Source organism: Pogonomyrmex barbatus, unplaced genomic scaffold (assembly GCF_055798465.1).
Source record: "Pogonomyrmex barbatus isolate J1 unplaced genomic scaffold, ASM5579846v1 scaffold7, whole genome shotgun sequence".
Classification (NCBI taxonomy): domain Eukaryota; kingdom Metazoa; phylum Arthropoda; class Insecta; order Hymenoptera; family Formicidae; genus Pogonomyrmex; species Pogonomyrmex barbatus.
This window is the reverse complement of record NW_028297171.1, coordinates 5,497,785-5,522,107: the sequence shown is the minus strand read 5'-3', so window position 1 is coordinate 5,522,107 and position 24,323 is coordinate 5,497,785. Positions and strand designations below refer to the sequence as shown.

At 38.1% G+C, this 24,323-nt stretch overlaps 1 protein-coding gene across 1 annotated transcript in view; it reads left to right on the top strand.

Moving 5' to 3' along the window:
- Hs3st-A (Heparan sulfate 3-O sulfotransferase-A) overlaps positions 1-24,323 on the top strand; it is a 42,865-nt gene that overhangs the window by 1,952 nt on the left and 16,590 nt on the right. The window contains exons 2-3 of the mRNA XM_011646870.2: positions 12,956-13,048; positions 23,052-23,145. Coding sequence (XP_011645172.2) covers positions 23,087-23,145 — 59 coding nt within the window. The 5' untranslated portion in view covers positions 12,956-13,048; positions 23,052-23,086. The remainder of the gene's footprint in view (positions 1-12,955; positions 13,049-23,051; positions 23,146-24,323) is intronic.

Sequence of the window (24,323 nt, the reverse complement as noted above, 5' to 3'; positions counted from 1 at the left end):
GATTTTACAAATATATTATTAAAAGTGACTTTTTCAGGGTTTTTCTCATTCCCACTTAAACTTTTTAGAAAGCAGCGTGTTATTTTTAACAAAATTAATTCGTGCAACAGTTTAAATTACAGTTTCGCGAACTTTGATTTATTTCCTCTTAATTTTTTGATTGATTAATTGATTAGACCGATCAAAACTTACGATTCGTTATGTTGGCATCGAATATTGTATAACCAATTGTTTCTTAATTTAATTTCATAATGTAACTGATTCGATGAATTTCTGCACTTTGCGTTTAAAATTCTCGTATTCTTTAATTTCTCTCGTACTCCTAAAATGAAGATTCGTTTCGTTCCTAAAGGATTCACTCTTTATGATATTCATACTAGTCTAGTCATATTCGTAGAATTTTTTATTCGTAGAATTTCAATTCTCTTTTTTCAAGAATTTTCGCTGTTCGCACGAGAAGTCGGTTTTTTTATGGTAATTTAAGATAAGACCTCTCTACTTTATGAAAATGTTAGAAACCACAATTTCCGCCCACTCGATTTTGAAGCATTTTTAATATGTACGACTGAAAAATGTAGGAATATAACAAGTACTTAAATACTCCTTTTATATAGCCTAGAAATTGCAATGATTGGTTTCAAAAGTTATTTTATAGCGCAGAAAGCTGTCTTTTACATTTCTGGAACAATGATTTCAATAAGCTTTCCATAGTCAATCACAGGTTTTCACCAAACTGTGAATTGTAATTTTTGCGTATTTTTATTTATCCAGGAGCAAATCATCTAATATTTTTTTATTTCCATAACATTTGTAGGTTCTCGCACGATCAGTTTCATGCGCAAGATAAATCATTATTTGTGTCATACCTATATGTAATAGGTATATTGTGGGAATTTCATCCGTCAGGATTTTTTTTCCTGAAATAGATTGCTCAGATAGATCTTGGTCAAAATTCTTATTTGCGGTAATCATGATTCAAGATACTGAAAAAGCGATAGTAATAACAAATATTTCTATACAACCGTTCGCAAATCGTAAATATTTATTACAATCAGAGAAACCTTTATCATTTATGTAAATTTATCGAAATTAATAAAAAAGTTCCATCACAATGATGAACATCTCGATCGTATTTAATTGTAATAGCCGCGTGACGTATTTTTTTAACAGAATTAAAGGATTCAAATTAACAAAAATCACGAAATATAAATCTATGTAATACTGCAAAAAAAAATAACTGTAAAACAATTTTCGAATAAACAATTTCAAAGTCTAAAACTGCTTTTAAACTCTGTCAAGTTTTTTCCTTGATGATGCTTTTGCTCCAAGTGGCATTATTCCCAAGTCGAACGTGCAAAATTGACAAAAAAGAAATTTATTAAGTATCTCACTCACTCACTTACATTGTCTATTGTTCGCTCAACTCGATCTTGAAGGAAAGAAAGATGTCGTTGTTATTTTCTTGAAATAAAAAATCCAACTATTTAAATTCGAACAAATCAGCTTTATAAATACGCGTGTTATCATAAAATACTAAGAAATAGATTATCGAATATTAATTTCTCTTAAAGAAAAGAAAAATAATCTTTTATATATATTTTATTTGAAAAATTATTACACAATACATAAACACACAGTTAATATATATATATATATATATATATATATATATATATATATATATTTCATAAAAATGTTTGCATCCAAACGAACTGAATTTGATTTACAAACAATGAATAATTTTTGTTTAATTTTGACATTTTTTTGTAAATCGATGATTGATGAATTATGGTTCGAAAAATGAAAAATTATAGTAACACCTTAATTTTACCATTGAATTTGGTCAAGCATAATCTATTGATAAAAGTCACATAACAAATTAATAAAACGTTAATGTTATGTATTACTTTTGATTAGATAACAACTGAAACTTTGAAACTTTAAAAATTTATGAATAAATCTGTTCAAATTAAGTATAAAATTTAAAAATAGAAAATAGAAAAAATAGTTGATTATTGAACTTTCATTTGCTGTCTCTACAAATCTAATATAAAAAAATAATTCATAATCACAACGACAGATATATTCATTTAACCTTTAACGCGGAGGCTATTTTTCTCATTGTCTTTGTGACCGTCTCCCGTGTGCAAAAGCATTAATTAACGATTGGCATTCTATTAGATATGAGTCCGTGTCGAGTTTCCACTGTTATTACAGTATCGTCTCGCAAATCATGTAAACTAGTTTATTGTTCCACTGCAAGCTTCGTATCGTGAAAATTGCACAGCTGCCATATTGCACCGTCCGGAAAATTAATCACGCGCGTTGGCGAATATGTTTTTTCCATATTTATTATTTGGGAAACAATGCAACTAACGTCACTACCGTTGTAGTTCGTTGACAGATATTGATAAAAATATACACGATTTGCTCAATCGAATTACAAATTAATCTCGACAAACACAACAGCTAGAATTGCATTCGCATTTCTATTAAAATTCTATTTATTTATTATTTTATCATCCTATTATTATACGCATATTATTTTCCATTTCAATGAATTTGCGTTGTATGTACGTTGCTATTTTGCAAACGCGGTTGTTAAACTTAGCTATGCGGACTTTGTATAAAAATACAATATTATTGCACAAAATTTTCTTTTACTTTACGAAATATTATGCAACTCGTTAATTATGTACACTCGTGAATTATATATGCTGTTTGCGGAAATAATCAACTTTAATGTAAAAGAGGACATTTAAATTTATATTTATAATTATTTTTCTGTTAGAACCAGTTTTGAGAAAATTAGCGTGCATTGGTAAATATCTGTTTTCCATATTTATTATTTGATATGATACTATGATATTTAACAAATAGATCTTGAGAATTAATTTGATATTTGTTATATATATTTTGTCATATATACATTATATTTGCAGTCGCGATTCAATTAAATTTTAACTTGATTTTGAGATGTAATTCGAGTTTTACTTCTTGTGACTCAATCATTAATTCGCGGGAGAAGATTACATATGCATGTTAAATTTTTAAATCATTTTTATAATGATGATATGCGAAAGCAATGATCTCTTATACATGAAAAGCATAATTTGAAATCCAAGATTTTAAAATATTAAAATTAAGAATTATTGATACTTATCCTTAATTATGACATTTCTGGAAGATCTAAGATAATTATTCTTGTATTTGATCTAATAAGGTAGTGATATCTATTTAAAATTACTACTTTTACTACTTTTTTTTCAAACTTAATATAGATATATCTGCAATATGTCTGCACGATATTAAATTTGATATTTATTTTATTTTTAAATTTAATTCATTTTAATGTTATATTTACATGCAATTAATCATCTTTTAATGAAATTAAATGGCAATATATTGTTTAAATTGTCACACAAAAAAAGAAATAATTTACACATGACAATTAAAATTTGTTATAATGAAACTGGTGTTACGGCCTTGATATTGTTTCAATAATAACACGGCCTCATACACAAATCCACGCGGTTTAGTATTCACGTGTCAAGACTCGAGGCATTGTGTCATATTAGTCCTTCAAACATGAATAATGGGAAGATATATATATATGCTGATTATATATTAATAAACAGTTTGAGAAAATATCTATTTATTTACATTAACTTCACAATATCCAATGCTAAATATTTCGTTATGTATAACACGTAGTACGTACACAAAGTTTGTCATTCAAGTAGTGAAAGCCGAGCCGGCACGTGGCGCGAGTTGCTTTGTATGTCATTGTATTATCTTCTCGAAACACGATCGCGACAAATACTGGAAATACTAAACTGTTGGTACATCGCAGCAAGTGTTTATTTGCCTATGCATTAAGGACTTAAATGTATCGGACAGTATTTCACGACAGTTATTCCGCGCGATTTATTCATTTGTAGCGGAAACCGAGATAAGGATAGAGAAGAGGAATTATAAATTACTGTCTAACGACGTACACGGACGATAATCATCTTCCTTAATGATTAACATGAATTCGAATATATATTTCACGTGGCTCTTTGAACTTTTGGTTTAAATGTAATTTACCTATCACGTCGAGATTGATGCTGTGCATACGCAAAGCCGCTGCATGCGTTATATAATCATTCGCACAACCAAATTCAAACCGACAGCAGAGCATACAGAAATATATTATATTGTGCTATCCAAACGTAATACTATTATATTTTACAAACTATTAGACCGATTACGATTAATAAACTCATGCGAGTAACGATTGCAAATGTGTATTGGCTGTTTATTGAAACGAGCTTAAATAAATTTGATGCACAAATTACATTTAAATCGGCGAAAAATTCAAAGCAGAATGCGAGACATATTTGAATTTCAACAACTCGTTAAGCAATTCATTATTGCCCGTATAAATAAAACAATTCGTGAACGTTGGACGAATCATAGAATTTTTGCATTAGTCTTTCGTGACAATATACAACAATAAACTGCGTGTCGTGTGTGATTAACATTGAGAATGCCATGAAAAATGCCATGCGATTATCCTACTTTGCTGATTAGTACGCGCGATCGTAGTTAGATATGTTGTCGCGAGCATTGTGTTGTAAGTGTAACAAACGAACAAATCTAAAAGAACATAAAGGAGAAATAGAAAGAGAATGAGAGCGGACAACGGCAAGGAGTGGTATGAGTCAATTATTTTTTTATTTCAGTGAGCATTAAAAGATAAATAAAGAGATAACGAAAAATAAATAGAGCATTTCGTAGAGATCTATTATCTTGGAATGAAAGGACTCAATTGATATAAATATTTGAGCTTGGAATTTGTATAACCATCAATTTAATAAATATTTCATATATGAATTGTCAAACATCAGGAAAATTGCACAGTTGGGAAGATTACGAAGAAATAATATATTAATGATTCTTTTTGATAAAAATTTAATTAGATATTTTAATTAATTTATTTAACAGAATAATGCATTGATTATTATTATTTTTAAAATAAATAAGCCAATTTTATTTTCTAATTATTTATCAATTTTTATTCATTAAAAACTTAATTTTATATTTTAACTTTATATTTGAAGCAAAGACGTTTAATAACACGAAAGTCAGTAACTGTCTTATCGCGTGTTATAATATTATAGCGTGTTCTACAATTATCGTATAATGTACGTGAGATTTTGAGATTAGATTTCAGGAAACTTCTCATACCGATTTTATCAATTAGCTAAGTATGATTTTTGAGAGTTAATTTTTAATCAGTATGATTGCTGACTTGTCTAACTCAAGATGAAACTTTATTCTAGATGTCTCACTTGACATGCTTTTCGATATATAATTCATGTATCCACTACGATACAAACCAGTAGAGCAACTCGATCACTCGAAAATGATGGCAATCTTATTTCTTATCAAAATAAGATTACATAAGAGATAGGATATATATCCTTTATCCGATATCTTTATTTATTCGATATCCTGTTTCTAAGAAGAAGAAACTAAAATTGACTCAGTCATCGATACTCGCTTAAATATTTTATTGTATCAGCTTCGTTACTGTCGCGATAATCTACATCGATAATTGCCACGGCAGTTTCTTCTTGTAACAGTAGCAAAGATTGTGAAAATACGGAAGCTGTGACGTAAGGCATCGCGCAATCTCTCAGTAAAAATAACAATTTTTTTCGATTACCTCGAGATGATTGCCTACTAAATTTATATACGGTTAGATGTAAGGTCAATGAATCGCTCGAGAACATGCGAGAGAGAGCTTCCTTGAAACAGAGGTCGAGAAAGGAGGTTAATGCCTTTTTGAGCACTCGCGGTGTCGCCTCATACTTTGGATATATGTCATTTGTAAAACAGATGGGCTGAAAGGTTTAAAAGGATGGCCACCGAGCATCGAAGAATATTTAAACTTTGGGCGAAGGTTTTTCGAAGACATCAGCCTCAAAGTTACGTGTACGTGACGTGCGATCGTGACGATATAAGAGTAACTTCGTTCCCATCGAGTGCGGAGACCTTCTCGTGATCCCGGGTGCTCTCTCTTAAAAGCATGCGTGTGCGTGCAGTTTGTAGTTAAAGTTATATGGCAAGGCTTTTACACCTTCTTCTTCTTTAGTGACCAAAAAGAGGATAGTATTTTAGATTATATTTCTTGTTGTGTGCGTTGAAATCGTGTGTCTAAATAATATTTAATTATTATGACGAAAAAGAGGGAAGACATCATTACTTTAGTATAATTTGTTATATCGAACACTGATAATAATCAATGTATTTGCCAAATACAACGGACTGTGGGGAATTGCGCATCAGTCATCTATTTTATGACAATCGAAATACGGTATGAAATTTGAACATGATCGATTAAACCACTCTCAAGTTCCGTGGAAACTTCGCAATTTGTGTTACCGTATTCTGTTGTTCCTCCATAATTTATGGCAGAACATTGTCAAATCGAATTTCCTGAATTATGAAATTCGAATGTTTATTGTTCTGATCTAACATTCATTTGTCATTACTATCTCGTAATCATAAAAATCTATCATTAAATACCTTTAGTATCTAAGTTTTATTTATTTGATACGTAGTGTCACATAAAATATTATCGCAAAATTTTCAGTGTTGAATTTTTTTTTTCATGGAGTGGTATAACATCTTTTTTCCGTTTTGAGTTCTTGAAATATTTCTTAAAAATTAAATTTAGAATGTTGTTATTAAAAAAAGATTTTACTTTTAATCTTGAATTTAAATTTTGACTTAACGAAGTTATCAGTTTTATAACAAAATGCTTTTCTTTTCATCTTACATGATGAGATTCCTTCAGAGAGGTCAAGATGAATAACATCCGAGCAATCGGAAACCTGATAAATTCTTCGATTTTCTAGCCTTTCGCGAGATGCCGCGTCACATTTTCACGTAACTCTTCACGAATATCTATTCACATTTTTTTTTTTAAGTAAATCTATATATTTTGACGCGATCTCGTCTCGATTTTCTGCTCGCGCCAATTTTTATCCAGAGGAAAGCAACTTTAATTTCGATCGTTCGAAATATATTTTTCGTACAGGAAAATACAGATTTTTATGTGATTTTACATCGGAGAATTTTAGCCAAGTTTGTCGATTCGTATTCAATATTCAGTGTGACATACAATATTTATTTAGCGCGTACGAAGTTGAATCATTGTTTATTACACATTCGAATCGGAAGAAGAGAGAATCTTTTTAAGAATTTAATACGTACCACACTAAATAAAAAAAACCGTATCAAATAAAAAAAACCGATAAATGTCGAATTAAGGATGATAAAGGGCGAATAATAACCCGCAACGCTACTTTAGCGATTACTACGTCCTTTTAAGAAGTTTATGTACAGCCTGGCAAGGAGGAGGAAGGTGGGAAAGGTGGCTGAGGACTAAGGTGAAACTATAATATTCCTAAGAAGCGATACATTGACGATGAAGATAGCGGACTACGTGGCCGCGCAGCTAGAAAATGCTGGCTGGGAAATCTTCTGTTTCTGGCCGAGATATTCAACAGCTTTTTACGAGCGTTGCGCGCACAGCTTGTCCTATTTCCTACATAATAAGATACCGTCTCTCGGAGCATTGTACGTTTCTTGCTTCGTTACCGGCAATTTCCGCACAACGGCGGCAAGTTGCGACGCGCGTTGCGAATCACGAAGCAGCGCACGTCGCGCAGGCACACCGTGATTCAGCTACCAGAATCAATTTTTAACGCACGACAATCTTTCTCTCTTCCCCTTTTCTGGATTTTCCTCTTGCGGAATGAGAAATATCCTCAACGTGTACAAAACGACGAGTCGCGGTTTCAACGTTAGAGTGAAGAGCAGCGGTTCAGAGAAGGAATTTTCGTCAGCCGGAACGAGTCAGGTCTACGTACGCGAGGCAAGATGCTATATGAGGAATCGTTTTCTATTGTTACAGTATGGCTATTGCTAGCTATTGCTATACGTTTCCACGCGATCTAGTCGACTCGAGTCTGATTGCATTGAATAACAGTCGAGAGTAGTTTTGTGTCACGGCAGCGCCGTTGCTATACGTCTATTACTGGCACGGCCTATAAATGATCGTACTTCGTCGATCGGATTTTATATGGTAATCAGAGCGAACGCGATTATTCGCCCTTAAGTCGATGTCGGATTGAGCGTTACGTCGCTCATTACAAAGAACGTTTTATTAAAATATTAACGCTTGTGGGGAGAAGCGTGTCATGTGTTTTATCAAAGTCCGCGGGAGATACTTTTTACGTTGCGTTGTTTCTTCACGACGACGAGAGCTGATTACCGATCGCGTTAATTTTTCGCGCTCCGTTTTCTTCTATCGACGATATCTCTTCATTACTTTGTTGCGGCAATCGTGACTTCATTTCGCGAGCTTCGCGTGCGAACCGCGATAGCACGCTGCTTAGCATGATTTTTGTCAAGAAACAAGTATCAAGCTGCACATCGAGTCGAATGGCCTAATTTCGCCCCGAACAAAGATAACAATATCTAGCGAGGTTTACATGCGGTACACCTGAAAAATGCAAGTAACTGCTGTAATAGATTTCTGATAGGCGGATAGAAATAAGGTTCCTCGATAAAAAGACGAAAAGCACCTTCCGGCAAAAATGCTGCTGCATTTTCTGTCGCAATGAATTATTTATGTTGCAACACAAATTTTATAGTTAACGCGCGCGTTGAGATACGCTTCTCTCGCTTCTCCCTGCTTAAATTGTTCAAGGTACTCGACGAAACACCCAGCGTGCAAACTTTCCGAAAACGCTGCACACGTTTACACACGCCGTATTTATTCTTCGTACGACGCAACACCTGACCGTTTCTACAATGCACCGAGAAATAGCGGATTAAGATCGGAGTTTGCCTTTGTTTGGCGAACCGAACTTTCGACGTGGAAATTTCATTAGTCAAATTGACAATAATCTCTCGCGCTTTGAACTCGCTCTTTTGCGATAGTTATTTCGAGATAACATATCCACGGTATTATAATGATTAACGAGTTTACAGAAGATTCAAATTTCTAAATTGCAAATAATTTGTTTAAGAAATTCTCTTAATTATTATATTATTATCTCACACGTATCGTATCTTTTTTCTACGAGCCACGTTTTTCCATTCGAGTTATTAAGTCATTCTTGAGTTTTGCTTCGCCGTTTCTCGTTATGTAAATTAATATGGCGTCGTCGCCATAAGATTACGGAGGGACGCGGAAATGCGCGATGCATAACACCAAAGAACCAGTTCTTTATTAAGCTTTGTCATTTCGTAGACATTCTACAAGTACATAATTTGCAACGAGCTCCGAGGTAAAGGATCGAGGTATGGCGAATAATTCAACGCCGCCATGCCGAACAATTTGTCTTGCATTATATATGCCTTCCACGACAGATCTTTCGCGCGTGACTTTATGCTCAATAGTTTTACTTGCTTGCTTACACGAGTACTTTAGCAACATAATGTTTGCTGCCCAATTAGTAGCGATAAATCGCCTTACCTGTCGTACCGTCGCATGCGTTTGCAAAACTTTATCCTTGTATTCAAGTCGCACTGAGTTCTTTCTTCGCCAACTCGGAATAGCTCGAGGTGACGTAAACTACTACGTGTAACTGTTAAATTGCAAATACATCTCTGACGCAAAGCGGCACGCCCCCGTGAAGCATTGTGTCCGTACAACACAAACGGATAATGCGAGACACGAGAGCAGCGAGGTGCACTCGCTTCTTATCCGTTAAACGCAACATCTCCGTCGTATCACACGACGAAAAATCGGCCAATAGGAATAAAAGGAACAAAAGAAAAGTGCTCGGAGCTACGCACGTTGTCCGTGTGTATGTGTGTGGACGGGCGGAATCATTGCCTCGTAAAAAGAAAAAGCCCGGTTATGGTGAAACATCAGGATACGGTGGGATTTGTGGGTAAAAGATGATGTGATATCTCTCGTCAGAGGGAAAAACTGCCCGCGGCACGTTGCTGCGGAGCCCTCTTCGAGAATCTCTCGTCGTGATAACGCGGAAGTTGCGCGAACAAGCGGCCGCTTCTATCTATCTACCCGGCTCTACTCGCCCTCTCGTTGGTGTTCGACCCAATTCTACGTTCTCCCTCATCGCGTCGCATCGCGTCGCGTCGCGTCTCTCTCTCTCTCTCTCTCTCTCCTCTCTTTTTCCCATTTTTCCCGAATGACCGAGCACGCTCGTACTCGATACATCTGGCTTCGAGGACGACGATGCTACCACAAGCAGGCTTGAAAGAATAAGGTATCGATGTACCCTCCTTACGGTAGGATATCTCCTGAAAGTACCGAGAGTAGCGCAAGGAGAAGAAAAAGAAAATCCGGAATTTGCAGTCCAAGGCGTCGCGTGCGAGGGTTGCGTAGACACGCAAAATGCTGCGGTTGCCACAAAGAAGTGTAAGTGTGACTCAGCTGTTCCGCAGGTCGCGTGTCACGATCAAATATCTTATTATAGTGTCTACGCCGCTGGAAGCATGCGATAATTATACGATTATGCGCATTGTGGCTGACGTGTTACTTTCATTATTTACCAGTCAATTCACGAAAGAAAGTTTTTACCTGGTTATAAATAACGTCGCGTTTCTATAAGAATGTGTTTGCACGCCAGTGCTGAGCTATACACCACGTTATTATTTTCTCGCGCGACACGCATTCTAACGTCATTCATCGGGAACATAAATCGCCGGGTTTAGTGTTTGCGTATTTACGAGGGGTGTATCTAAAATGCAAAAGCTCCAGAAATTTTTTCCTGCACTAAAATCGCACGTTGATGCGGTAGATTTATTCGCACGTACGTTTTTTCCTCCAGCGAAAATATATTTATAACAACGTTATATTATATCCACGACCATCGTTTTTCATCTCGTGTATACAAAGAAAAACGTATTTCATATTTTCCGACATTCTTCAGCGTACCGTGGAGAAGCGTATGCTACAATATGAGTTTCGATAAATATCGCAAGAACTAACGATGCGAACGTGAGTTGCTCGTGTCATCGGACATAATAAAATTTGCCGTAAAAAAATTTCAATTTTCGTCCAGGTTGTTGTCTTTTTACTTGAGTACGGGTCACACATACTTGAGATTTGATATTCTTATCAATGTGAAAGTTATTATCGGTTTCCGCGATCCCCGCGTATTTTACACACCATACCATGCGACATAACAACTTTATCCGCGTACCGCAGTGACGAGGCAATTAATTCGCGTGACAACGATTGAAGCCATTAATTTTCAATTGGTCCACCCGGCCGATTACACATTAATCGCAGGTTTATTAATTAGCTGCGGGATCCAAGGATAACGGCAAAGCGGAAGAACGTCATCCTTGAATGAGTTACGAGCAAATTGCAGTATTTATGCTAATTTCCGTTCCGATGCCGCATATCCTTTCAAAGGTAACATTAAATAAATGTTTACTGTACTTCATGAGAGCTGTTGATAAATAATCGTAAACGCAATGATAAAAACAATTGTAGCAAATGGAAAAATTATGGAAAAATTTGTTTAATTATGCCAGCGATGAATTGATCGTTTCAAAAGTCAAATGATGCGTGAAATAGCAATGCGGTTCCAGAAACTCGTTTCGGGGAGACAAATTCTCGGTGGCTTTTCGCCAGACTTGCCACTATTCCTTCATCTCGCCGACGTTAAGCTATCCCCGTTCCAATTTGCTCGGAAAATGTTTTTCCTTCGCGCCGTGACTCGAAGCCGCGAACGAAGACGACTTGGAAATTGTAAGAACGTCTTCCCGCGTGTGAAGAAACGCTTGGACAAGACGAGACTTCTTCCAGTCTTTCCAACACACACACACACACACACACACACACACACACACGCACGCACGCACACACACACACACATATATATATATACATCTCTTAAATACTTGGAAGATTCCGTGAACTTAAGAAGATAGAACTCGGAGTTCAAAGTTAAGAGCAAAGAATAGAAGAAAAATCAGGTCTCGCGTTTCGATCCGGCAAGATACGAAATATTGGTATTGTCTTATTTTAACTTGTGCGGAACTTTCTAACGCGCATTTGTATTATTTTACTGAAATATCGAGAAGGAAAGTTTCTCTTAAACTCGTTTCTCTCTCATCGAGAATCGATTTACTTAACGAACTGGGGGAGCATTTTTCTCGCGAGATTCGTCTCAGGTGGAGGAAGGCAGGCAGGAAAAGTATGGGTATTGCGTAGTGTTTCCATCCGATTCCAATTAAAGACTGCTCGAAACGTCGTCGCAGTGGGTTTCCCTTCCTGACGCAAGCAAAGATGCGAATCTGTCCGTTACATTCTCTATGCATTACCGACAACCCGATTCCTTCCACGTTTTCTCGGAAATTGACTGTTCTGCCTCGAACAGTGACGACAAGAAGAATCGACGTTTACCTTCGATCGATGCGAGAAACGCGAGGAACAAAATGAGCGACTGAATTATAGAAGCTCCGAACAATACGAATCTATATATCGTTTCATTAATATCAAATTGCACCGGTTTCAACATAATAGCTACAGAATTGATTAACGTCCCATGTAATATTCCCGTAATGGCGAGACTTTCGATCATCGAATTTCACTTATCTTCATCTCCGTTTCTCGCATATGAAATCAGAATCCTAGCGCTGACTATCCGGACGATCGCAGGAAATTGAAACTGGTGCTTATCTAGCGCGATCTCATTCCGAAAATTCAATGATCGACGAACTATGCGCGTGCGGATTAAGTACACGTCGTTATCGATTGCCCGCCGTATCGCGTCGGTATTATGGACGGTAATTAATTTACATCTTGCATGTTTGTACATCGAATTGTACACATTTATATAATGTCAACCAATTCTAATTTGGCCAACAAAGTACAAATTTAATGATAAATCCCATTTTCGTTGTATTGCAGAGTTTCAGTGCGCCCTTCAAACCTCGCCATGCATAGATTTTGAACTTCCAGCTCCAATACGAAGGTCTGCGAGGCTAGGCGCGACGCAAAACGGTAAGTTTGATCGATTTTTAATAGTGCACGTTCCGATTACCCGGTCAGATTAGCATATATACTTAAATCATATTTTGCGAATTGACAGTAGTGGACGACTCCTTTAGTTAGAACGACGCGTATCGAAGAGTTTTATTAACGATGATAAATATTCACCATTTGATAAGGAACGCGATTCGACAAGCGTTGCAATTACCCTGTTGCGCTCAGATTCGGAATCCGATCGGGAAACAGAGACGAACGGCAGGTCTCCGCACACGCGCACAGTACGTGTATCACTCTCGAAGAATAATTCAGAGAGCCTTCAACATGGTGTACGAGTTACGGGGCGACGGTGCAATATATCAATTCGAATCTCCGAGCGGCGCGAAATTTCTCGTCATGATTTTTTCGTCGGCGCGATAGTAATTACCGAGTATCGAAGAGAGAAAATTACACGTGAGAGAGAGAGAGAGAGAGAGAGAGAGATCTTGCAAACGTTCGCAAACGTTTTTACATTAAGGTTTTATGTGCTGCGAAGATGTCGAGACTTGAATAAAAATGTCTCCTTAAATAGCGAGAGAAAACCAAACCAGGTTTTCACTATTTACTTTAGACGATTTTAATCGAGCTAGTAATGGTCTTCTATAACTTCAAATTGTGTCATAATTATTTTTGGACGTAGATAAAATTTAATTAAATCTGCGTGATTATTCATATGAATTGTTAGCCTTTGGCCAAACAATAAACGGTTATATTCTCGTAGAGAAACGCTCGGAATCACGAGTTGGAAAATTCACACGACAAAGTGAAGCATGCGAGAATTTAAGCAAGAACCATAAGAGAAATAAATTCGCTCGGGGATAGTTCTCGGAGAATTCCGGGCGCTCGCCTACTGGATACATCGACATTTTCGAGGATAAAAGAGACTCTGTGATACTCTGTGAGACTCTGTGATATCGAACACTTCATTCTATCTTCTTATCTAGGAGAAGCAGAGAATATAAAGTATAATAAGATGGAAAGCCCGTATATACCTGTTCAAAATTCCGATTATTGTATTAATATTTTGATTGATATAAAAAATTAGAGTTTTTTTTTAAATTAAATTACTAATATAAATTACTAATATAAATTAGATAGATATATGACGATCGAATCGTATGAGTTGAAAATTATTAGAAGAATAAAACTCTTGTACAAACTGTTGTCTTTTTGCTTACTACGAGAGAATCTTGCGTTTATTCAATCCGTCACAACGAGCGAGCAATTGAATAATTGCTAAATATGAGATATTTTTTTTTAGCTATTTAAGAAAGAGAGCGAGAGAATCGTTCATGAATATTTCAGTAGCGCGAGCTCGAGCTCTCTCTGAACGCAAAGGTAAGAGGACTGAAAAACACGTAGAGTACTTTTTAAAATAAGAAAAGCATTAATATATTTTTCTTAAGAGACAAATGGTACGTGGGAACATTCCGCGCATTTCTCGCTCTCTTCTCTCGCTGTGTATATTCTCCTAGAAATTTTCAAAGAAGTTTTTTGCCGCGTTTCTGCGTGCGGAAAATAAACGGGACAAACTTTTAGCTACGTAAAACATCATTATTAACCGTGCGTAGGCGTGCAGACTAAATTTAACGTTATATACCGTTGATACTGAGCGCTACGTATAACGAGAGACTCGTCGACGCGTAAAATGCAACGTGGGCGTGGGAAGTACGTGCCGTTGCGTCACGATGAAAAAAGACGGTGCGTTAAATCGCGAGTTAGAGTACGACGTTAAAATTAGCGGTTGAGACACGCAATTCGAATGCATCGACCGGTCAGCACGTTTCAGAAATATCTTCTCCAATATCTTCGTATTGCAATCGCTATGCGATAAAATTGATTGTTGGAATCAATTGTCAGAGTGATTCGTAGGTGGTTTCGTTGACCTATCGGTTTGACCCTGCGCTCGTCGATCGTGTCGTTATCCTTTTTTTTTTCAGATAGCACTATCCCGTGATTTTCGATCTAGATATCCTGTTTTTCCTTGCAATGGAGATTTACTTTCACACTTTTGTTCGTCTACACGCTCTTATCAACCTACGTGTTTTAATCGAATAAATCATAGCGTTTCATAGCAAAATGGATATATAACAGAGGCAAATATATGCGTATTAATAGCGAACTTAGTACTTTGAATATTTGAAGTGCTTCTAATGATTCGATTAACTAGTCATTTTCGCAGAGAGTTAAGTGAATGGATTATTTCCATTATGCGTCCTGTCTGTGAGCCATTCTCACAAGGAGTAGATTCCCGCGAAACAACATTAACGAGCAAGTTGCAAAATGGCCGGGAGAAGTTGAGCCGGTGGCTGAATGGATTAAAGCACAACTACGTAGCGTATAGAATATCCCGCTTCTTCCCCGAGGCTCTTCTTCCCTCCCCTTTCAAACCTATGCGAAACTTTTCGCAATTGTTAGTGTATTAACTTACTTTTAAAGCGGCTTTACTTTCGCGCATTTTTTGTCGGCGTGAAGCTACGCCAGGGGGCACGAGAAAGCACTCTCTGATAATTGACTTAATTTGCATCCCTCCCAGTACAACCCTCTGTGCGCGGATAATATCAAATGGTCAATGATAATAATGCACTAATCGTGTTTACTCGTTCTCATGAAACGTACGTTTCATTCATATCAACGTTATTTTCGAGAATTTTCATTAAGAGAAATTCCAGCGTATTACATGTAGCTTCTAAGTTCTATTCTATGTTTCAAGTATCGTTGATGTAGTAAAAAAATATAAAAGATTGTTAACTATTTGCATGTCTGGTTGCTATTACGATCTCTTGGAGATTCGGTAGTCGGCGGCATGTACGAACAAAACTTCTAAAATATTTAGTTAAAGTTTACTAACGCATATTTTCTACTGGTAATACTAATGAAAAAATGGCGTATAAACATCCTGACTATTTTAAGAAACATCCTAGCGTGTACAGAAAAGTTTTCCATTCTGAAAAGAATTTGAGGTCGACTTGCCCGGGCTGGCTGGAGCTTCTCTCGTAGCGAGACCTCATTCTATTTTCTTCTTTTCCCTTTTCCATTGCGTTTTCCTCGTGTATGGAATTGATGGTAAAATGAGTACTCCGGTGCTATCAGAACTGTATTTGTATCAGATCGAGTGGCACCTACGTAAAACGACATTACTTGTACGAGAACGAAAGTTGGCGAACAAGATGTGGCATTTAACTGAAGCAGTCACGACGCGAGCTTCAAGCCATAAATTCTTACTTATGTATATATAATTCCAGACATGATTTATTTGAGACAGAAAAGAAGAGATAACTAACACTTGACAATTCGATTCAAGCAACAAAAGACACTCCTACGTGGAAACGTAATGCGTAACGAACTCGAGAAACAATTTTCACGCCTGATCATCGAAATGGGAAGTAGAAAAGAATATTACTGTCCCTTGGAATGTTTACGAACCCGCCGTAAGTGCTCGTTTTACAGCTCTTAAAATAGTTAGAGTTGACCGGTGGATCCACGTGCATGAGCGTGAAACGTCGTAAAGTCCTTTTTTTACAGTCGAGCGTCCCTCAAATAAGAACCACGCTGTAAAGCGCCCCGTAAGGGGAATTTACATAGCCTCGCCTTCTATTTACCATAAGGTGCGATAATAAAACTAATGATGCCGTTTTACCGGTTCCCCCGAAGGAAGCGATAAAGTTCGTTTTCCATGGTGCGGCGACGTCCAGACAAGGCAGAGACTTCTTCCGTCTTGCGGCTTCCGACTTCCAACTCGATTTCGTCTCGCGGCGATTCGATTACGGACATCTATACCTGATAACGGACTGAACGTCAACAGACCTGAAAGGGGAGGAGAAAACGTGAGGGACGGATAATCTCGTGTGAACGGTAACGCGGCTGGTTGTTCACGAGCCGACCGGGGGAAGGCGTAGCAGCTTCTATTAACGTTTTATCGCGCCGTAATGCATCGGCGTAATGCGCTTCGGCTGCGCGCTGCAAATTATGAACCGTGACCCAACTTGCCGTGCATTAAATTTTGAAAATAGAGCGCTTCGGTTACCGAGCACGAAGGGTGTAAAATGGATAGTTATTAGTATCGTTAGGATAAAGTCGCGTTCTATCGGAATATGAAGTCTCCGGGGCACATCCGACGCCCCTTTCGCGCTCGACGTTGCAATATATCGAATTACGCGAGGCGAATGCATCGCGGTATCGTCACCGCGATTATATCACCGCGATTGTAAAAAGGCCCGCATTATACCGGAAATACACATGAACTTTTGACCCGACCCGATTTTAGCTTTAGCAATATTCATAAATTCATAAACGCGTTGGCGTGGGCCAATGAATTTATTGGAAACGGACCTCGGCGATGTGTCTGTGATTTCGTTCGCTTTAACGGCAATGAATATTTACCTCCTTTCTTCGCTTACGTTTTTTTTTTCAAAAAAAAAAAAATATTACGAGAAATTAATTAAAGCGAATATATAAACGATGCAGCGACGAGTAAAGGGAACGCATAGTGGAGCGGCACGTGCATTTTTTATGAATATTCATGAATAAAATGAAGTTCACTTCGCGAAAATTTGGCCTTTTATATTTTGTAACTTTGCTTGCCAGTTGTGTATAGATTGTTCACAGTTACTATTACTAAATTACCAGACGATTGTGGAGCGTTCTATCGCGCCCGGTTTGGATTGCATCGAGCACAGAGCGATGCGGAAATTCTCACGAGCGAGGCATGCCCGTTAGCGATTAATCAAATATCGATTGTGGCGAACAAATGGGATCGAAGGCGATCGCTTCCTGCGACCTGCGCGGGGCAACTAATGAAATGAAAACGCGAAGGAGAAAGAAGCGCGAATCGCCTTTTGTGCGGGCTTTTGTAAGGTGAGAGATTGCGTCAGTTCGCGGCGCATTCGCAGTTTGGATAACCGGGATACGTTTACATAAGTATTCGGACTAATTTGTATCGCCCACGCGAGGACAAGCGTGGGCGAAACTACGCACGTCTGATCAATAATAGACTCTTACTACTTGCCGAGGACGAGCCGACCCATTAATTCGACGTGCGATCACAATTGATATATTTTTATCTGTGTATATCTTCTCACGAGCTTCATTACGAAGTAGCAATCAAGTAGATTATGATTTCAAATCGATGGAGAACCTGCTCGCGAAAATAAACGATATATTCTCGGTGGAAACATGGCTCTTTTGAAGGATGTCAGGTAGGCGTCGGATACACGCATTTGCGTGTCTTCGATCGATGTTTCGTCGCCGGTTACTCGTTTTAAGGAGAAAAGGGAGGTCAGGTCGATCGCCAGTCGGCAAGACCTTGACTCAGTGGCCGTATGCAGTAGTGAGTGCGCACGCGCTCTCTCTCTCTCTCTTTCTCTTTCTGTCAGTCTGGCGGCAATAAGCCAGGGTAGAACGGAGTAGAACGTCGCTACTACTACTACTACCCCTCTACTATTACTACGCTTACGTTTACCACCCTCTCGTTTGTACGCCTACGACACTCCGCTCACGTGCTACAGCTCGATTCTCCTACGCAACCGATTAACGAACGCGTCACGAAGAGATTACGAGATTTGCGCCCGATGTTCGACACTCAATCTCCGATCCCTGACCTCCGACTCTCGAAGGAAAGGTAAAGTCAACCCTTGTGCGATTTAGGGTATGAGATTCGAATAAGCTATTCCTATTTCCTAGGACCAGTATTCCTACTCGACGAAACGTTCACGTTATTTTTTTTTTTTTTTGTCTAAAGTCGAGAATAATTTCTGTTGTGCTTTTATCACTCGCGTTGTTTAGTTTTATCACTCGCGTAGTTACTAAACAGTTGCAATTAGTTCGTTTTCCCCGTGGAGATTACTAATCGTTCTGCTTTTACATACAAATACAAGCGTTATCCACGGCTACCGTTATTCGGAGTCGTTCTATTAGTATGCATAACCGATTCTTTTTCCTTTTGCGCATATCTTATTTCTCACGTCGCCCGAATAACGAGAAACACGGGAATAATTCGAATATTTTAGTTTGAAAACCTCACTTCCAGAAGTCCATCGGAAAATTTTAACGATTATTAAACATTTAACCGCAAAGGCAGAACATTAAATTGCAATTAAATATTAAATAAATTCAACTTACAAGTTACAAGAGTAGCCTCTCGTTTCTTTCAATTGCTGAAAAATTCATTCTGCAAATGATATCTCTGATTGGCAGTTGATATGAAAAATTCAAGCAGTCATTATTTCGAATAGTTCTTTACGATATAATTGGTAATGCTATCGATTTTACGGTTGAACAGAAAACGGACGCATTTTAACGCGCTATTCTCGCGTTATGAATAATTATGTAATTTGCGGCGAGATGTCGAGAGATTCTACCGCGGAGTATATCGATCATACGCCGCAATTATCCGATATCAACGCACGCGCGTTCAAACTGTGCGAAATCTCATTTTCCTATTTGATACAGAATAAATTATTGCGTGTTCCCCTTATGCACGTATGACAAAGTTACATAAGACAAAATAATGTGACAGCTATCATATGAGAAAATGCTGTAGGTTCATTGCCAGTGCCTTTAATGCCATAGTTATTTATACGTTATTTATGTGACCGGATATACTAAATAACCGAATGACTACGGGTACAATATGGGAAAGGTCAAAGGATACTTCGAGATAACGGAAGTCTCTGTCCTTGAAAAGACCGAAGCGTTCTAGTTGCAACGGCACTGGCTGCTTTCTAAAGTTTTAAAGCGTGAGCTGTATCTAACCCTGCAAATTACCATAATCGGGTTTGCAGCATCGATTATGCGAATTGTGGCCGAAGCTTCACGCTATGTTCGAATTCGTGCTTGCTAGTACGCGTCCCGCTGAATTTAAACTAGATTCGTGCTAAATTAAGAATTTACAACTGCAAAGTAAACCGCGCGTGAAATAAAAACCGAAAAAAAAAAAAATATCGATTTCGCGTTCATTTCACGGTCGAGATATTTTAGGGGATTTCATCGGGCACGGTAAGTGATTGGGATAAAAATCTGCACAATTCAAACATGGAGAAGAGTTGAACAAGTTCAAGGTTCACTATATACATATATCGGAAAAGTATGTAACCTTTGGACGCGTTTGACCTCCGCTCCTAGGATTATACAGCAGAAATGTGTCGATGAAGGACACTCGATGATGAAATCGGAAACTATGTCAAGTACTTTGAGAGAGAGAGAGAGAGAGAGAAAGAGAGAGAGAGAAACGTGCATAGTGAGCTGCAGATTCTAGAAATCGTGCTAAGCTCAAGAAATCCCTTGTTAACTTTCAAACAAAAATCAGTTAAGACAATCGAATCTCTCCTGAACGGCTTCTCATCTCTTTCTATTACTTGGTTTCGTATGAGAAATACAGATTCGCGCTTAATTCTATATTTACGTTTACGAAGCTTAGCCGCAACGCAGATAACATTTATCTATAATAGGAACGGGCACCCTTTGCTAACAAATGGCGTCTTATCTTGGCAATGCCTCCTTTTCACTGGTCCACAGAATAATTTGACCTTTCGATAAGAGAAAGTAAGTTTTGGACGCAGATCTCGATTACCGTGCCGTTATTTAAATGGCCGTTTCCGTCAAACTTATTCAGGCTGTCTTATCTGGCGACGTTCAATTTCAAGCGCAATCCGTACATAATCGCCAACCCTTTGGCGACCCCAAATCGTTGTAGGAACACGAATGTATCTTGGCATGTACTTTTTACTTTAATTTTAAAACAATTATAATTTCGACTGGCATCATATTAGACTCAAGACGGAATATTATTTTCCGTGCAAGAGCTGCATACTGTTTTTCATGTTCATATACGTACGGTCGATGGAAAAATATTTTCGCTCCGTTTAACCGATTTGTCAAATTCACGACACACTTGGAAGTTTCTGGGAAAGTATCGATTGCAGGTGCAGCCACTACCTTTGCTGTTGCCGGCACGGTGGCCGAACTTTTACCATTTTCGCGTGCTTCAGACACATCGACCGGCAACTTCCAAAGCGATCATTAAAGTAGCGGTAACCCTCGAACGATTCTCGTAGACGCTGTTCAGAGATCATGCAATCCATTGGAATTTGCATTTTTTTTCTTCGAATTCTTGTATATGTGTGGATGTATGTATGTGCGTGAGAGAGAGAAAGGAAAAGAGAAAGAGAGAGAGAATTCATTAAAAAGAATTAAATATAATTGAGACGGAAATAATAGAATTTCCTTTTGTCCTCATTTTCGATGCAAATTGCGAAAAAACTCTGCATATAAAATTTATAATCGATATTTCCTACATCTAATTATATATAACATTATAATTGTCACGTTTTTTTAATCAACTAGGCCTAAGTAACATAGAATTAATTCTAAAAAAAGACAAAGGCGAAATAAAAAAAAAATCTGTCTGGAAGGAGTAGCAAGAATTATCTTTTTATTCTGTTCTCTTCTTGAAGACAAATGCAACATTCGGGTTCTGAATTTTTAATATCCCTTTTATATTAATTCCTCATTTTCATGCATAAGATCATCTTATCTATCTCTGACGATGATATTTTGTCAGGAATATCATCCGTTCGTCTAGCTCCAGAAAAAGTGGAGAGAATAGCAAAATGCCTGCCAGAATAGCACACCAGGATAACATATCAGTGCATCTCGATGATAAATAAAGCATAATTTCGTTTCTATTGCTTATCGTTAATTCCACCCTCTTCCCACGCTTCCGCCGTCTCGCGGAGGGTCGATGTTACGCAAGCGGAAGAATGTCATGAGTTACATCACAGCTATATCCCCGAGCCGTGTGCATTCGATATATTGATTCATCCCCCAATGCGACACGAGACGACTCGACGTGTCCTTGTTATTTCGTGCAACGGTCAGACGGTCGCCAGACTGACATAGATGAAAATAGTTACGTAGCAAAACGAATCGACAGCCGGAGTAATCCGTCAGGTGCATTATTCGATCGATACACGTTCCTGCGAATGCATTCAAGGCCAGCGGGAGAAAATTCGATTCTGTATTACCCTTCTATTTTATTTTATTTTATTTTTTTTTTTTCCTTTTGTCCCACATCGGTATTTTATGTATTACGTATTCACGGCGCGCGTCGCGCGAACGGAGAGACGCAAATATGTACGAGTGCATAGATCGTCGTGTCTCGTCCTTGGAACAGAACATGGCGATATATCAACGAACGTAATGGTACAACGCGTCGTAATGACGCAGATGAATGGATACGTGTGTTTATGCGCCGGTGCATCGTCGTGTTGTTTTCCGAAGAGCGCACTCGATGAGCAAAAGCATGGATATACCTGATAAGAATGGTTGTTCCGTAATCTCCGCTTATTTATGAGAAAGACATAAAGACACGGAAACGTATAGAACATAAATCGATATCATTTCCCGTTTCTTTCCGTGAAGCGGAACATTTACGGCGTTTTAAAGGTATTGGACGTACGATGTGTTTTGAAGACCCCGACCGATAACCGTTCTCGATAAACGTAATAACGTGATATAAATCTGCGATGATCTCTGTGTCGTAAGGCTTGAGATACGATTAAAAAAATATATATAAGATACATCTGAGATACTTATACGGAGCTTTTAGCAAGTGCCGCGAACTGACAGTTTAAAATGAGAAAAGTTGCCATTCCAGCGAATAATTCTATTTACGCCTTATACAAGTTCCGAGTCGCGCAAACTGGGTCACCAAGGGATTTCTTGAAAAGCGTTTGATTTCCCATAGCACATAGTCGTCTGTAACCATTGTCGTCACGAAAAATTACGCCCGTGGTTGTTATTTATTAAGTAATCTATAAATCGTAAAATTATTGTATGTCGATGCGTCATGGAATAACGATGCCGTCCAAAATACCCACTTGATCACGATACATTACGATGCATTACGTTGCTCAAATATATCGTAAGATGGATTGGACAAGGTAAACATCTTCTAACAAGACGATCTGTGTGATTTCAGGATCTTCAACAATGTGAACGTACAAACAAACGCAAATGCCCAACAAGGCACGGCCTCGTCAAGAGTGGTCTCCTCAATCTCCCATAGATGTCTTGTGAGTATCAAAAAGATTCCAATCCCCGGCGAGACTGTATGGAAAATATATAATATATCTCGATACATTTCTCCTCCATTTGCTCGATTCGATTTCATCGAAATCTCGCGGAATTCGCGGACGAGAGAACCGTGTGTAATTAGTAATTAGTTAAAGTTTCCGCGCTTGTCCTCCCGACGAGAAAATTACTGCTTTCCGCGGCTACGCTAGCTGAGCACACGAGATAAAGTTCAATTTTAACGGAACGGAAGATCATCGTTTGTTGCAATCTTTCTTTTATCTCTTAACGGCACAGTTATCCCCGTAACACACGGTCGTCAAATTTGATGTCTCCTTCGAGGAAAATCGCTAAAGTGTCAATTTAGCAAGTTAATTTAAAAGTTTACGTTAATGCGTTGTGAATTTGTCATGTAATTATATATACGTTTTGATAAGCCTGCGATAATATGCGGTAAGTAAATGGCTGGTCGTGTCGATAGTCACGAGCATCGCTATATCACGAGCGACGCAATGACGCGGAAGGCAACTCTGGAAATTGCAATTTGTTCGAATAACACGGGCCGCGTATTTCCCACGGAAACACCTCGGCCTGCCGCGCCGCGCCGCGCCACACAACGGCACAAAGCAAATTTTAGCCAGAAAACTTGCGCATCAAATGGCTCCCGTTGCGCAATACGGAGTCAACTATAACGCGAAATACTGTTCCGAGAGTATCACTCTTTCGAAGCGGGACGAGGGGCGAGGAGGGGCATGCTAAAAATATAATATATTAAAACGTCTTGATACACGATACGCGCATAGAGTTTGTAACATTAAGTATCTAATTACTCGGATAAAGAAGAAAGTAGGGGCAAACACCCGTAAATACCAACAATCTCCTTCGAACGTGCGCGGGTTTTTAAGATTTTTCAAACGGAAGATGTAAACGGGACAGAAAGATGAAGGGAGAACGACTTCGTTAGCGATAAATTCGTTAATTGTGACTCAAGTTACAATTAGGAGCGAAACGACGAGACGAGAAATGCGGTACGTACTTGATTACTCTGACAAATCAACGTGAAACCGATGATGTAACATGGCTAAAGCATGGTTCGGCGGTAAACGTTAGAGAAGCCATTACATCGGAATACAAAATGCAGCCGCATCAAATTTAGATTACGCTCTGTCTCAGGGGTACC